General features: G+C 38.5%; 1 protein-coding gene across 3 annotated transcripts in view; it reads right to left on the reverse strand.

The window, feature by feature from the left end:
- Window positions 1-17,728, reverse strand: part of LOC125637150 (proprotein convertase subtilisin/kexin type 5) — a 305,277-nt gene that overhangs the window by 143,447 nt on the left and 144,102 nt on the right. For all 3 annotated transcript variants that reach the window (XM_075128725.1, XM_075128726.1, XM_075128727.1), the window contains exon 8: window positions 8,939-9,151. In XM_075128725.1, coding sequence (XP_074984826.1) covers window positions 8,939-9,151 — 213 coding nt within the window. The remainder of the gene's footprint in view (window positions 1-8,938; window positions 9,152-17,728) is intronic.

The raw sequence follows: 17,728 nt of genomic DNA on the forward strand, positions 1-17,728 counted from the left end.
AAAGAAGTGTCATTTCTGTACAGTTATTATTCAGGTTGTGTTATCAATCTTCCCTTAGTTACAGCTGTAGGGAAAGTTAGTTATTCAGGTCAAAAATAGGATTTTCCTTTGCAGAGAACATTATCACTTCTCCCATCCTAAGCCTCTTATTTCCAGACATTTCATAATTCATGTCTTGAGCCTTTAGCTGTGGTTGAAACACTTTTTACCTGTTGATGTAATTCCTACGGGTATGTCACCTTGAACCGACTTGTCTTCTAAAATGAGAAGTGTTTAACGAAAATCTGTAGTTGCCAATTCTCCCCCTAACATGGTGTCATGTGATCCCGAACCACTTTCCATTGAAGGTGCCATGTTGTATTATATCTGCTCTACAACAGCAGTTGAACAGGGGGAGTTTTTTTAATAACTGACAAGAGATGCTATTGATGAGCATGGAATTAATTTTTAAAAGGAGCAATGGTGTATACCATAGATTGTAAATTTCATAAGTGAGTGGGGGATTTTCATGCATAACTCACCAGTATGGTTAACAGAAAATAGTTGAGTAAATCCACAGTACACTGATTGTTATGATTTATTTGTGTAGTGCCTTTGCTAAGATAAAGGCCATACTAACATATAGAGCGAGATTGTGCCCTTAAATACAGCCTATTCCAAGAGGTGGTGCAGAGACGCAGGGCTCTAGGGGCAGTACATAGAAGCATTTCTGCTGGGGTGGGGGGAAGGTCGGGAGGGGGGCACAATGCCTTCTGGAGCTCTTCAGTAACACTGAGGTTAGAAGGGGAGGAATTTGCTACAGTTAAGTGTCCTAGGCATATTTCATGTCACTTCTACGGAGATTCTTAGAGTCTCACACTCAGTATGTGCTTCAAATGATAATTGTTTTAAAGCAGTACATTTTTCAGCTGGCCTGTGCTTGGCTTCCACTTACGTGTGTCCCAGACTGTGGCTTTATACACCTGTGCCTGCACTTTGCAGCTGCTCTTGCAAACATCTGATAACAATTCTAGCACTGAACTATTTAAAAGGAATACGTACATACTCTTTGCATCTGGAAAAGGCAGGTGTACTTTGTGCATGGACAGTGGGAGTCAAGAGTTGAAAATCCAGTCCAAAATATGCAACAGAGATTTTTGACAGGTGCAGTACAATATAGTAACAACTAATATGTATTCTTGGCCTCATCCTTAATGCAGTCTTAGTGCAGGACATTAATGTCAGTGGGAGTTTTGACAGTGTAAGAACTGCTGTCTAAACTGTACAAGCCAGATTCTTGTGTCACTTACTTTAATGTAAATATAAATTCCATATCTTCATCACAGTAAACGAGATCAGAGACTTGCCTATGTTACTAAAGCAACTATGATTATACCAGATTGAAAAAGAACAATTCCAGCACATGGCATGTTTGTGAGGATGACAAAACCATGTCAATGGGAAAAAATGTGTGGTTATCTACAAAGAATATTTTCTTAGGACAAGATGAAACCAGGAGATATCTGTAACCAGCTTTTACATACCCCCTCTCTCCACTCACCATACTACTGAGTGCCTTTTTAGAATATCCGGTACCACTAGCATTTTTGCTTTTATGGGGACTGTTTACTTGTCCAACTCAGAAGGGGCCACTAATACAAATTGGATAGGAATACAGCATAATCAGCACAAACCAATATGCTGATTTGACTGAGATTGTACAAATACAAAGCAGAATTAAGCAGGGACAGGAGTTTGAACAATCTGACACTATAAAGCCTATGAGACAGAAGAACAATGTGCTGTCACTTAGCTATATTTCTGTATTACTATATTGTTCAAAACTCATAATATACTAGGGGGCTCGACTCTATCCTCAGTTACAATGAAATAAATGAAGAGTATCGGCATTTAAATCGGCTATCCTAAGGTAAATCCTGTGTGAGATCAGAATCAGGCACTAGGATATTTATGGTGGATTTTTACGGTGGATTGTATTTTATAACATATTTTCTCCTTTCTTAAAAGCAAGAATCTCATACACACAGTACAGCAAGCTGAACTATCACATCCAATTAGACTGACCTATAGGAAAGTCACTAATCTTAAGAAAGCTGCTGCTGCTATTCCACATAAGGAAGCCATCAAGCCCTTTCTATCTAATTTCCTTTTGTGGGTGGGTGTGAAGTATAGTCCTCAGGACAGGATTAAATTTAATTTATCTAAATATTTTAATCTTTATTTTTCCGATGATTATTTGCTATTTATATTTATACAGCACCAACAATGCCCTTGTCAGTTTGTGGAAAAGAATGAAGATGAGGTCTCTGTCTCAAAGGACTGATCATCTAAGCAGGCAACATAAAAACTAAGGATGGAAGACGTGAGGCAGCAAAAAGCCGTATAATTTCATAATGAAATTGAATTTGCATCATCTTAGTGCCAGGATTTTTTGGCTTTGTATAGGAGTTCGCTATATTTTCTGGTGATGATTTTCACTTGTGAGTATTAGTCAAAACATCTCTGCTGGGGACATTAGGGTTAATAGGTCTTTTGGAAAAGGTGTGTTATAGTGAGCAAGTTAGAGGAGAGGCGATATTAATATTATCCTTATCCTTAACCCTAAATTGATGGCTTACTACAGATGTGAGAGAGAGAGAAAGATGGGAGAGAGGTTCATCATTCTGCGTGTGTGCTCAGAGGACACTGATTGATAGGTTACAGCTGTTACTTGTAACTCTTAAATTCTTTCAGTTAAAGGGTTGGTTCTGCAAATTCACCTCATCTCTCTTTAGAGCTGACCTTAGAGTAATATAAGAACTAACACAAATGTTGTCCAAAGGAAGGTGACTGGTTTGTATACAATACTGGGGGAGAAGGCTATTTCCTGCACTCAGTGAACAATGTTTTTCTTTGTTATTGGAAGTATTGCTTGAGGTGTCAGCTACCAGCAGTAAAACATCCTGAGGAGAGGTTTTGGACCTCAGGAGTCAACTGGTAATACAGTGCAACACAGAAGAAGAGGAAAGGGTCTTTGGTGGAATATTTAGGGCCTGATTCTCGACTGTGTGAAATCAGTGGAGTTACACCGGTATAAACCTGATATAACTCAGTGGAGAATCAGACCCCTACAGTGCGGCCATTAAGCGAACAGATGATGGTTTGAATAAGAGTAGTCAGGATCTGAACGGGGCCATGATAAGCAGAGAATCGAGGGAGTACAGTAATCTCCTATGGCAGCTGGCACTGGACATGCCTTAACTGATTAACATGTATGCAGCTGGATCAGCCCATGTTGATTGGATCACTGGAGATACCTGCTGCTGGACCCAATTCTCAGAACTAATGAGCACTCACAGAACTCATTGACTTCAACTAAAAGGTGCATTTCTTCATCTCCACTGAAAAGCAGGCTCTGGATGTCTCAAATTGGCATTCTAAGTTAAGAAAAATGGAACTTTTGAAAATGTAGGCCTTAATATCTTTGCCATATAAGCCTTTATATAAAATGGGTGTCAGATTCCCCTAATTCACCAGGATAACGTACGGCTAAAATTACGTTTGCAAAACACTTTGGGATCTTTGGAAGTAGGACAATATATGAGTGCAAAGTATTATCATTATTAGAAATATAATAACGCAATAAATTTTAAAAGCTATGTAGGATTAAATATCTGTAGACTAAACAACATTTTCTTTAACCTTATTCTCATGATTCAACTTAAAAGTAAATTTACAATAATGGAAATGTGATAATACCAAAAATGTGTGGAGGTAATTTTGGGTCAAAAGTGAGGAACATCTCAGAAGTAAGCAATATAAATGTCCTGATGTAATGAGATTGTAGAAGTGTAAACACAGGGAGTAAGACTTACCTAAAAGAATGGAAGAAATGATTGAGAAAACGATGATTGAAGAAGAATGGGAGGATTGCACAAGATGTAACAACAAGTCAGGCTGGAGAAAGAATTTAAACAGAAAAACATGAATGATATTGGGAACAGTTTAAGAATGTTTTACTAGATGACCCTAAAGTCACAATTCCACAATCAAGAAAGAAGGTTACGCTGGTTAAAAAACCAGCCTGACTAAGAGGGGAAATGAAAGCATTACATATATAATATAAAACAAATGTATAAAAGGGAAGTTGATAGCAACGAATATAAATTAGAAGTTAGAAATTTGACAAGGGAAGTAAAAGGACACAAGTGGAAATCTATAGTCAGGCTATAGATTCTATAGCAAGGAGAAGAAGAAGGAGTACTTTAAGTGTATCAGGAACAAAAGCAACCCTAAAAATGGTGTTGATCCATTACTAGATGGAAATGGCAGAATTACAAATAATACCACAGAAAAGGCAGAAGCATCCAATAAATATCTCTGTATTTGGGAAAAAGACAGAAGATGCATTCATGTCATTTGATGACAAAATACTTTCCATTCCAACAGTAACTAAAGAGGATGTTCTGCAGCAGCTACTTAAATTAGACATCTTTAAATCACCATGCATGGATAACTTGCATCAAAGTGTTTTACAAGAGCTGGCCAAGGAGCTTGCTGGACTATTAAGAGGGCTGTTAAAGTTGATTTTCAATAATCTTCAAACACACTGAGAAAGTTCCAGAGGACTAGAAGAAAGCTAATGTTGTATCAATATTTTAAAAGGATAAACTGGATGACTTTATTAAATAGATTAAAACTTCCTAACTGATATCTCAAAATGTAATAGTAAATGGGGAATCATCACTAAGCGGGTATGTTTCTAATGGGGTCCCACAAGGATCAAATTTTGGACCTATACTATTAAATAGTTATCAATGATCTGGAAGAAAACATAAAATCATTACTTGATAAAGTTTGCAGATGACACAAAAATCAGGGAAGTGGAAATAATGAAGAGGACAGGACACTGACACAGAGTGATCTGTATTGCTTGGTAAACTGGGTGCAAGCAAACAATCTATGTTTTTATAGGCCAAAGGTAAGGCCATGCCTCTAGCAACAAATAACTTAGGCCACACTTACAGGATGGGGAACATTATCATGCAAAATAATGATTCTGAAAAAGGCTTGACGTTCATGTTGGATAATCAGATGAATATGAGCTTGAATGAGCTGTGGCTAAAAAGGCTAATGAGATTCTTGGATATATATGTGTTGCCAGCAGACCACATGCCAGCTCATGCCAGAGTCCCAGGCCAATTCACTTGTGTATTAGTTTAGATCAAAGTAATTGTTAAATGTATACAATTGTATTTGGTGTTTAAACTTCATGAAAACTAATGGGATGTTAGTTGCATTGTTTTCACTTATCTGTATACTGTTATAATGTAGTAGCAAATATTTACATTGTGTGTACCCCTTTAACTAAATAATCCATCAAACAAGAAGAGACCTTGTGGAATGCAAATGAAGAACTCTAACAGAAAAATTCTAATTTCAAAGCAAATAGTCATTGTACATGATGATTGGAGGTCAAAGACTCTAACTGCATCCCTCACTTTCTGTCATCAAAGGAAAAACCTTCATGGGCAGTGACCCTGTCAGCTCAGTTTTCTGTGAGAAGAAGCTATAAGAATGGATTTAATGAAAGATCCTTCATCTCTGGACTGTTTGGATTCTAACGAGGCAGAATGACTGAACGAGAAGATGGAGATCCAGAGTTATTCTGGGTAGCCCTGAGAGACTTTTGGGAAATTGGCAGATTACTACCTTTCTGCTACCATTTGGAATTATAGATGGCAACTCAACTGTACATATATTTTACCTTTTTTAACCTCTCAATAACTCTCATTTCCTTTTCTTAGCTAATAAATCTTTAGTGGGTTTACTATAGAATTGGATGCCAGCATTATCTTTGGTTTAAGATCTGCAGTACCATTTGATCTGGGGTAAGTCTGGTCTCCTGGGACTGGGAGCAGCCTAAATGTGACGTGATCTTTGGTGTAAGTGACCGTTTATCACTAAGTCTGGTTTGTCTGTGTGGCAGGACAGATTGGAGCAGCTAAGGGACTATCGGTGACTCCATGGTAGGACTGGTATAGTGATCCAGGAGCTCACAGTTGGTACTGGCTTGGTGACACACCAGCCTGGGGTGTCTTCCCCGTTTTCTGACAGTCTGCCCTGGGGTAGGCACTCACAGTTGTGAGCCACCCCAGAGAGCATGACAATATAAATAGGAGAATATCAAGTGGGAACAGGGAGGTTATATTAATCTATATATCTGGTACCATGTGTCGTGACTGCTCTTGGAATACTGCGTCCGGTTCTGGTGTCCACACGTCAAGTAGGATGTTGAAAAATGGGAGAGGGTTCAGAGAGGAGGTTCATTCTATTTAGCTTATCAAAGAGAGTTAACGTGTGACTTGATCATAGTCCATAAGTACCTACACAAAGAACAGAAATTTGATAATAGAGAGCTCTTCAATCTGGCAGACAAAAGTATAACAAGATCCAACAGCTGGAAGTTGAAGCTAGACAAATCCAGATTAGAAATAAGACTCCATTTTTTTTAACAGGGAGGGTAATTATTAACAACTTGGACTGGAAGCAGGAATTATTTCAGGGAAGTCCTGTTGTATGAGTCATGCAAGAGCACTGACTAGATGATCACAATGATTCCTTCTGCACTTAAAAGTCATGAATCTATTAGTTTTATTGAACTTTGAAAAAAAAAGTTAGCAAAGGTCTTTGAAAGGACCATATGGGAAATGTGATCACAGGAGTGAGTATTGCTAGAAAATGGAATGACTTCTTTGCTTTATTATCTATTGGGGAGAACAAGGAGAGATGCCAAAAACAGAGATAAAGTTTTTGTGGCGAGAAGCCAAGTGTCAGGATTCCTTCCCCACTCTGAACTCTAGGGTACAGATGTGAGGACCCGCATGAAAGACCCCCTAAGCTTATTCTTACCAGCTTAGGTTAAAAACTTCCCCAAGGTACAAACTTTGCCTTGTCCTTGAACAGTATGCTGCCACCACCAAGCGTTTTAAACAAAGAACAGGGAAAGAGACCACTTGGACATGTCTTCCCCTCAGAATATCCCCCTAAGCCCTACACCCCCTTTCCTGAGGAAGGCTTGATAATAATCCTCACCAATTTGTAGAGATGAACACAGACCCAAACCCTTGGATCTTAAGAACAATGAAAAATCAATCAGGTTCTTAAAGGAAGAATTTTAATTAAAGAATCACCTCTGTAAAATCAGGATGGAAAATACTTTATAGAATATTCAGATTCAAAACACAGAGGATCCCCCTCTGGGAAAACCTTAAAGTTACAGAAAACAGGAATAAACCTCCCTCTTAACACAGGGAAAATGCACATAAAACAAAAGATAAACTAATCCACCTTGCCTGGCTTACCTATACTGGTTGCAATATTGGAGACTTGGATTAGGATGGGTTGGAGAAGATGGATTTCTGTCTGGCCTCTCTCAGCCCCAAGAGAGAACAAAAAACATAAACAAAGAGCACAAACAAAAGCCTCCCCCCCCGCCCGTGCAAGATTTGAAAGTATCTTGTTCCCTTATTGGTCCTTTGGGTCAGGTGCCAGCCACGTTAGCTGAGCTTCTTAACCCTTTACAGGTAACAGGATGTTGCCTCTGGCCAGGAGGGATTTTATAGCAGTGTATACAGAAAGGTGGTTACCCTTCCCTTTATATTTATGACACCAAGAAAGAACAGAAAAATTACTGGAACGAAGAGTTACCTCAGAACAAGTTTTTTGTTTTTTTTTTAAATTAGATCATCTGAAAATAGGGAAGATTCCAGGAAGGGATGGCCGGCATCCCAGAATCTTGAAAGACACAGCAGACGGTATTTAAATAAATAAAAAAAAAAAAGCTAGAGCAGGAATTTTTAACTCCTCATTAGCAATAAGAAAAGAACTGGAAATAAGGTATCATGAAACCCATGCTTAAGGAGGGAGCAAGGAAAGATTCTAGAAAGTATAAGTTATATTCAGTATTAGAAAAGCACCTTGTGATTTTTTATTATGAAGAGCACAGTTAACAGGTGTAGACTAGTCAACGATAAGTCAGAAGGAAGTCTGTGCTTAATGAATCTGATAATATCTTTGAGGGAGTGACAATAAGGGTTTAAGAAGAGTGAGGGGCAAAACAGAAGTTGAAAGTCTATCTGGACTTCAGGAAGCCTCTCCAATTAAAAAATAAAGACCAGTAATGATGGCAACAATAGTGAAATCTCCAGTGGAATAAAAAAACAGCCCCGGTCAAAAATTAATTGAAAACAGCCATAGTCTGGGAAGGAATGAGATGGCAAAGAGCACAGGACAGATAAGCACTGAACCTAATTTTACTTACTGTTTCTCAGTTACCAGGAATAGGCAGCAATATGAATGATAACTAAGGGAGAATGAATACAAAAAACGAAGGAAGCTGAGTCCCAGTAAATCTGAAATAAATGGGGATGTGGGTTGGAAAATGGCTTCTGTAACTGCAAGTTTTAAAATGAAAAATAATGTGGACTGAATAAAAAATACCAAAAGGAGATTTGCTCTGAGGTCTGGTGATATGCTACAAAGTGTTGGTCAGGAAAATAATCTTTATGGATGACAGCAGAGAGACTCTGCTCAGAGTTTGGAAGCAGTTAGGAAAGCAGAAAGAACGTAGGACACATAGTGGAAGTGAAAGGAGAAATCAGTCTCTGTCACAAGGGTTAGTAAGACCATACCTGATGTATTGTGTAGAATTATGGATGTCAGAATACAAGGAGGTTGAAGGAGCTACACACAGTGGCAGAAATTTACATTCAAATTCTTGGTCTAAAACTTGTATACAAATATATACCATATTGACCAAGGGTGACATTTTTTCAAACAAGCCCACGTGTAGACACAAAGACCTAATAGTCATTTTGCTCTCCCCTAAAAATCATTATAGAAAATACAAAACCACATACAATTAAAATAGCATTACAAAAACAAACAAACCACATACTATTTTCTTGTCGTACGATTCCCCACTGCTGTAAGTCGTAGCTAGGGTGGATGCACATTCTTCCAGATACCAAGGTTTTTTTCCGCTTTCAGCTGTGCTGCTTATGGAAATAGTGTAGATGCTATTGGTGTAGCCATCGCAGGAGCAATGGTCCTTACTCCTTCCACCATTTCCAGACGCCCAAACAAAAATGGAACCTAACTTATTTCGTCCCTGTTTACAAACAATAGGAAAGATTTGATTAATGTTTTTTTCTTAGTAAGCATGTGGGCCCTTACCCCAAATCCTGCCCCCTTCCCCCTTCCCCCCCAAAAAAGACAAAAGAGCTCATTGTGGAAGATTGTGAAGAAAAACCAGAGTTTACCCGAGGTAAGAGCTAACCCTCCCAAATTCAAAACATGAGTAAGATGAATAAACACAACCTTAAAAACAAAAATTAAATTCAGATTCTATTTGTAGGTCTGGATCTATTCTGTCCAGCCTTACAAAGAGAAATGCAGAAGAGCCACAGCACGCATTAAATGTAACATACTGGATTTAAATAGTAAACAAACAAAAAAAGAGCATGTTGTAGCTACAAACATTTGTTTATAAGGGTTCTCCTGAATGTCTCATTCTGGAATTACCAAGTGATGCCATGTACTCTTTGAGTAATATCAAGTACCATGAACCACACTGGAGCAGTTGCACAAATATTATAAATTGTAAATGTAAAACACTTTGTTAAAACAAAAATGGACAAGCAAAGATTGCTTTGTTAATATATTAGCATTAAACACCTACAGCCCCGATTCAGTAGTCTAATTGAAGTTAGGCACATGCTTAAGTAAATTGCTGAATGAGGACCTAAAACAGATATACATATTAAAAAAATTTAATAAGTGAGTCTAAATAAATATAGTGGGAGTGAAAATGAATCCATAATTATTTTGGTGTTGATGTTGATGTAAAGGATGAAGATGATCAACATGCTGCATGCCTGTTGTCTAGCAGGGAACTGTGGTTTTCCATATTCCAGGCACTTCATGCAGATAAACAGGTTAACATATGAGGTTCCCATAATTTACATAATCTAAATACATCCATTGACTATTAGCAAACACTATGATATGAATTAGGATAGAGATTTTAATCAAAAGAGTAAACACGTCTTTAATTAGTTCTGCAAAATGACATAATTTTATTATTTATTAATTCTTTTGAGGGCAAAGGAAAAAGCCCATCGGTTACAATTAAGTTAATAGTCTAATTTATATCTTACAGTATTTGCTTGCAGCACATCATGCAATATATGGTTTGTATAAGTGGTAGGTTCATTCCTATGTATGATGAACTAATGTTATGCCCCATGCTACTTTGCTTTCTGTGATCATGAATAAATTACTAGTACATATGTTTTGTTTTGTTTTTTTTATAAATAGAGTGGATTTGTGCACTGCAATTGACATAAAGACAGCTGTTGGATATCTACCAGGACAATCTTAAACAATTAGCAATTCAAAGATTCATCTAATCCAGATGCACAGGGGGTTTTCATTAGTGCATTTTTTGCTGAGTGTAATAGAGCCTAAATCAGTGTAAGAAAAAAAATCCCACAGTTCATGATTCTGGTAGATATATGTGCTTGAATTCACAAACATTGATGAGTTTCACTTTGTGAGTTTAATAAAAGTTCACTACCTGTAGAGATTCTTCTCCTCAGCACAATAACTTAAATATCAAATTCTCCTTGCTAGTGTTTACATAAGGTTATGCCTTTAAAATGCAATTTTTCATTAAAAAACATTTCAAACAGAGGAAAAAATATCCCAGGGCGCCAAGTTAAATGTACTATGAAATCCACATGCTCCTGACAAGACCAGTCCAGCCAGCCAGGAAGTATAACTATTTCAGTTTTTTTTTCTTTCTTTGGCTGATCTTAGCTGCTCCAGTGATAAAAAAGTACATTACAATATTCTTGTTTAAAAGGCTGGAGCAGTTCTAGACTTTTTGCAGGGCTTCAATTCAAGCAACTAATACCACTGCATCTGATTTTGACATTATTTTCATACACACACACAAATGGTAGTACTAGCAACATCATGCTGGGCAAACTTTGTGGTTGCTCTTATCAAGTACACCCATGCCCAAGCAGATCACTCATATAACAGTGCTGCTCCTGCACAGGGAAAGTTCAGGTTTCAGAGGAACAGCCGTGTTAGTCTGTATTCGCAAAAAGAAAAGGAGTACTTGTGGCACCTTAGAGACTAACCAATTTATTTGAGCATGAGCTTTCGTGAGCTACAGCTCACTTCATCAGATGTTTACCGTGGAAACTGCAGCAGACTTTATATACACACAGAGAATATGAAACAATACCTCCTCCCACCCCACTGTCCTGCTGGTAATAGCTTATCTAAAGTGATCAACAGGTGGGCCATTTCCAGCACAAATCCAGGTTTTCTCACCCTCCACCCCCCCACACAAATTCACTCTCCTGCTGGTGCTAGCCCATCCAAAGTGACAACTCTTTACATAGTCAAGTCGGGCTATTTCCTGCATAGATCCAGGTTTTCTCACATCCCCCCCACCCCCATACACACACAAACTCACTCTCCTGCTGGTAATAAAAAAGTTCAGTTCATTGTGTTCCCTGCTCCATCATCTCTCAGTCTTTATATCTGGATTAGAGCAGTAGACTCTGGTTCTGTTCCTCTCTTCCAGGTCTCATCCCTCCCTGTGTGAACCCAAGAAAGAGCAACATCACCTTGCTGTTTTGTGTTCTGCTTTTTCACAACCCTTTTACCTTTTAGGGCATGACCCAAAGCTGAGAGAAGTCAATGGCAGTCTTTCCAATGACTTCCATGGGCTTTAGATCAGACCTATGAACTATTGCTTGTCTTCTTCATTCTGTTCATCCATCCTCTGGTCACCTCTCTCCCTAACTTTGTTCTTGCTCCCTCTCCCCTTTCCTGAAATATTGACTGAGGGAAAAGTAGTTTTTGCTTGAGAATACCTGCAAGTTTGAGGCAGGTTGATGACATGGAAAGCATCCATCTACTGCCTCAACTCATTCCATCATGCCCATGGATTTGAGATTCAGGAGCTTCTTTAGGATTGGGAGGGGACTAGAAGATCATGCCAAAGAGCGGCTGTTCTTTCCTTTTTACTATGCTCCTGGCTGATTTCTGCTGATTACATTAGCCTCTTACAACTGGTACCCTCTTTCTTCCAGGGCTGAGCTACCTCACTCTCCTCCTCTAAATCCCTCCTCAGTCTTCACTTTTGACTAGTTTCTCACTGCCAGTTTTCACTCCAGAGTGATGTCTACACTCCTGTCTGGCTCTACAATATTCTTATCAAACGAACAAAAAGCAAAAGAAAAGAACTCCTCTCTCCACACACACACACACACAATTGTATATATCAGAACAAGCAGTGTATGCAATACAAAATTGGGTTTTCAACAAAAACTGATGGCTTTTGCAAAAATTTTCATTTTTCATTAAACCCTCCCTCCCCAAACCCCTCAAAACAAAAGTTTCTGCATTTTGGTCAAAAAATGAAATATATCAATTTGCATATATCGCTGCAGTGCCACAGGAGAGTTATTGTTCAAATGCCTCACATCCCCATTCTTCCCTACAGGTCACACTCCCCAGCTGGACTTCATCTCCCATGTAGCACCCCAGGGACTACCATGACACACCACCTCCACTTACTAAGAGGTGAGGCCATGGTATGTCTTGGGAGATGTTGTCCAATAAGGGAGCCCATGCTATAGAGGAGAATGAGAATGTGAAGCACCCAAACTACAACTCCCATCAGGCACCACAATAGCATTTTGGAATCTAACTGTTTCCATCTTCTGTTTTTCTTCAGAAAGTCAAACATGACTTTGTTTCCATTTTTGTAGAAATTATTCACAGGAAAAAAATATTTTTTTTCTGGTCAGCTCAAATGGCTGCATTTGGCTAATTTGGGCACTGATCCCATAATCCCTATGGCATGTGATTCAACCTATTACTACAATTACTGCAGTGGAATTTCTCAGAGGACCAAAGATTACTCTTGTGAGGAAGTGTTGCAGGAACAGACCTCAAATTATTAGTTCCTCTGTCCAGGGAAAGGTGCCTTATTTCTGTAAAGCACCAGTACATTGATAGTGCTATAATAAATAAATAATACTATTAATGTGAAATGAGATTTTTGCAGGTAGAAATAGATATGTGAGCAAATTTTGCTCCTGCACAAAATAGAGGGCTGCTGAAAATGAGGCCCTGATTGTTAGAAATGCTGCAGTGCAATATTTAAAAATAATAAACACCAACTTAAGTTTTATTAATTCAAATAAGTCTTTGAAGAACAGGAATAATAACTATTTACATCCCAGTTGACCTTTCTGTTGTGAATTTTTTGGTAAACATTTATTACGTGTATAAAAATATACTTCTTCAAAATCAGTCACCTTTAAAAAATAAAGGTTCATAATTAATCTTGTTTCCATAAAAAATAAATACCAGGTGCATAGACTAATGGGGGGTGGGAAATCCTCCCTCTAATCCACATGAAGCAAAGAATTCCAGTTCCTCTAACATACTGCAATATGGTACATTTAATAACTCAGCATTTCACAGAAAACAATGGAATTTAGCCTTCAGTCTAGACAATATGCTAAGATCTTGTTCCTAAAAGCTATTTGGCAAAGCAAATGACAGTCTTTAAAAAAAACCAAAACCCAAAACCCAAATTTAACCTGCCCAAAATAACATGTCAAGTAAGTATGCTCTGGTTTTCATTTACTGTCTATTGTTTGATTACTATTTGGTTGTCTCCTTTCCCCTCTGCCCTCACACCCCACTTCAATTCATTGGACCCACTTGTGCGCAGGAAATTATACACTTGCTAGTAACTCTAGATACCAAAGAACCTACTTAAAGCAACAGCATTAGATGTCCTACTGTAAGTGAACCCAGTTTAAAATTGGTCTCTCTTCAAAATATGAAGTTAAATAAGAGACATTTGGGCTGTGTTACAAAGTTAAGATAAACACACATATAACATACTGTAGCTTTTACGATTTGGCTAAATCTCCAGCTGTCATGTTCCAGATGCCCAAGGGTGTCAGGACAAAAAGTGTATTCCGGGACTGGCAAGAGGTTTTGCATCTTTTATTACTTGAAAGCAAAAGTTGTATTTACAAACCATATAGACACATGTTTTTAGACAGAAGCAAAACACTAGTCAGTGATGTGAATTACAGTAGAGGAATGGCATGGGCTTGAATGTGAGTGCAGCAGAACATTCAGAGTGCTCATGCCAACGATGTCAGATAAAAATGCATCAACCATCCCCTCTGGGTACAGAGCTATGTCTTCTCATGTCTTGCCCTTGCAATAATATTACTGACTCTTTTCCAAATACTGTAAAGCATTCCACAACCCAACTTGTGGTTATCAGTGTACTTTTTGAGACATTCTCCTACTGTTTTTATCTTTGTCACTAGCCTTCATAAAATGTCTGAATATTTAAAAAAAAACAAAACCCACACACAACCAAAACCCCTCGGCCTGCAATTCTGACAAGAAACAAAAGCGCTTCACTGACATTTAGTGTATCATCAGTCTAGGTACATGAAGAATTTTACTAAGATATTTTCCTGAGTATAGCTGATGTGCGCAGACTGTGCATGAGAACTGCTCTAACTGATACCAGCTGCAAAAGGCCACAAAGGCTGAAAAATAGGGGTGGCACAGGATGCCCACTTTCTTCTGGCATTTCCCTCTTTTCCTTGTACTGCTAGCAGCTGGGAGGGCAAATGGCGTAAAGGGCTTTTCTGCAGCTCAGCACCACAGGAGCATCACTCTTACACTGGTGTGATCCTTTCTGGGCCACTTAATCCAGTTTTAGGGCCAGATTCTGCCAGGAATCAGAGCCAATACAAACATTCTTGTAAAGACACATGGAAAACTTCCTCAACAATATTAAAGGAGCCTCCATTGCTCCAAATTTATACATGGTTATAGCTTTATTAGTTGATACCTTACTGACAGTGGTACACATCAGTGTAGAGTGATGATCTACATACTGTGGTCCATGTACCACTAGTGGGCCACAGGGCATTTCCAAGTTGTCTCTGAAACAACTTCCACTGACCATATGAAGCATGAACAGGTGAGGCAAGAGTTAGTCCCACCATTCTAGAAAGTTAAAATAATGTATTCATTCACTATTCTACAAACCTTACTCTTGCTTGTGCATCCTTGTGTTCTTCTGCCTAAGAGATGAACAGGAACTGAAGTCTGTTAATGATTCTCTTTCTTTACTGGGTGGGGGTTTTTTTTGGTGTCATTTCCAGACTGATCAAATTTGCTGAGGGAGAGGAAACTCAATGTGAAGGAGTAGGAAACACACAGGAAGACAGAACCAGTGACCTGGAGAGATTAGAGCAGTGGGAGCTACAGGCAATGAGAGGCAATTTGGTCCTAATAAATTTGAAATCCTACACCAGGTAGAGGAAATAAGTCATGCTGATAGAAAATAGAGAGCAAGGAAAGAGAATCATAGCTATACTCATGATTTCAAAGTTTATTTTCCTCTTGTCTCCTTAATTTAGTTCTGAATTGCACCAATTTCTTATCTTAAAAGAGAACAGAAATCTAAACAAGAAAAGAAAAAAAGTACAAACGTATTTCACCCTTTCATAGGATTTTACACCTTCTTAATACTTACAGTGTCTTTAATAAGTTATGGTGGAAATATTCTATGTACAGGTAATATATAACGTAGTGAAGAACTAAAAGAGATTATGCATTAACACAGTAATGATGGTGATAGAATATGTGAAGAATATTTCAACATGCATCTGGTATATTTTTTATTTGCCTCTTTACTCGAACAACAGGTTCAATAGCTTCAAGCTATTCCCCACAGAGCTATAATTAGTGCTTAAAGTGCAACCAAAAAAAAATAAAAAGGGTTGGCTGAAACCTGAAATCTGAACCTGTGGAATGCTGGAATGAATTTCTACTTTTCCTAAACAAAACAAAATAAAGCCAGTTACAGGGCTGCCGCATGCATCATAGATTCTGCCTATCTGTTCATGTTATCTATTCATTATGATTCATTATTACCATGAAAAAATACTGCATTATTGTCCGACAAAAATAAACAAACCAAAAATTCCAGGTTTTCCAAAATATTGTTAAACCAAGAGTAGATTTAGGATGAGACACTTTCTGGTTAATAATAGGTAAAGTTCTCTCATTACACAAAGCCCAAGTAAAGAGGCACTGTGCGAGAGCTATGCAGGGTTTGGGTGAGGGATGGAATTCACCTCCCTAACCTACAGCGAGGATTCAATCAGCTCTTCCTGTCCTTTTGCAGTTACCTGTTGAAACCCCCTAGAAAGGAATTTGTGGCCAACAGATCCATGTAAATATAGACCTAGTGGTGATACCTAAACTCCTATTCCCACCAGGTATTCACAAGTAGTGGAGAGCACAGCTCCATGGCACACATTAGGGTGCAGATTCTGCAGCTGCCAACCCGCTCAGCAGTGACGCTGTTCAGCGGGGACTTCTGTAGCCCCAGTGCCAAAAGAGAATGAAAAATAAATCCACATTTCTAAGAAAAGTACACAAGGTAGGTACAGAGATTTTCACAGGGATTGCGGGAAGGAATCCTCTTCCCAGACACAAGCAACAGAGATGCTGCTCCATGGCTGCCTTTATTGACTTAGGGCTGCAGTAGCCCCTGTGTATGGACTGTCCCCACCACATGGGTGTGGTTGGGGAGAAAGGATGTGATCTGTCTTAGTGTCAGATCTATTGGCTTCACCTTCCTTACCCTAACCTCACTCTGTGGTGCAGCAAACCCTTGAGTACGAACTGGCTTCATGAAATCCTGCTCTCCGCACAGGCAGTAGAAAAGCACAGACTCTGCTGTGTCCAGGTCCCTACAGTTCTGCGGAGAAGGGGGATGAGAGACTTAATTAACCAGATTCTTTTATTGTTTAAATGCATCCTCACTGAAATGAGTACATTTTAAACATATGGAAAGGACCAATTTTTTTCCAAAGTGGCTTGTTAATTTTGGTTTCCCAATTTAAGACTTATCCTAAGTCAGAGACCGGATGTATTTTATGTTAATCTATTTCAAGTTGGGCACCCAAAATAAGAGGCCCCTTTTGAAAAGCTGGCCCTTAGGCCATATCACTCCTCTGGCTTGTTAGAACAGTTTCCACAAATGTGTGAGGGATGGGATGAGGTAATTAATATAGTCTGTTTCCAATACCCTTTGTGACACTGTATGGAAACTGTGGACATTTTGAGGTATGTTTTCCTGTAACTTTCTTTCCAAGTTTTTCTGCCTTTTGGATGTGTATATCACATTGAATCTAATGTAGGAACATTTGTTACATTATTTTATTTTCTGTAAACTTTCTTTTTGCACTACATACTGATCATCTGTGGAAAAACTGCATATAACAAATAGTACTGCTATAAAGGAATCTTCTATTTATTTCCAAAAGAAAACAGAATGCATAGTATCACAGTACATCTAGGCATTATGAAAACTAAACTTTGCTACTTTACTGATTGGAAGACAGTATTTGTAATCTAGAGTGTTTTAGCAGAGCACTTGGAATTGCCAACTTCATGCAAAGCATAGACTGAAAAAAAAATTCTAGTTTCATGACATATATGGAGGTTGTCACCCAATCTGAGTTTGCTGGGCAGCATTAATTTGGAAAGGACTAGAGCATATCCAGCACAAGATATTCTTGCAAAACCATTCAGTGTCCTAATA

The sequence above is a fragment of the Caretta caretta genome, chromosome 5, assembly GCF_965140235.1.
Source record: "Caretta caretta isolate rCarCar2 chromosome 5, rCarCar1.hap1, whole genome shotgun sequence".
Classification (NCBI taxonomy): Eukaryota; Metazoa; Chordata; order Testudines; family Cheloniidae; genus Caretta; species Caretta caretta.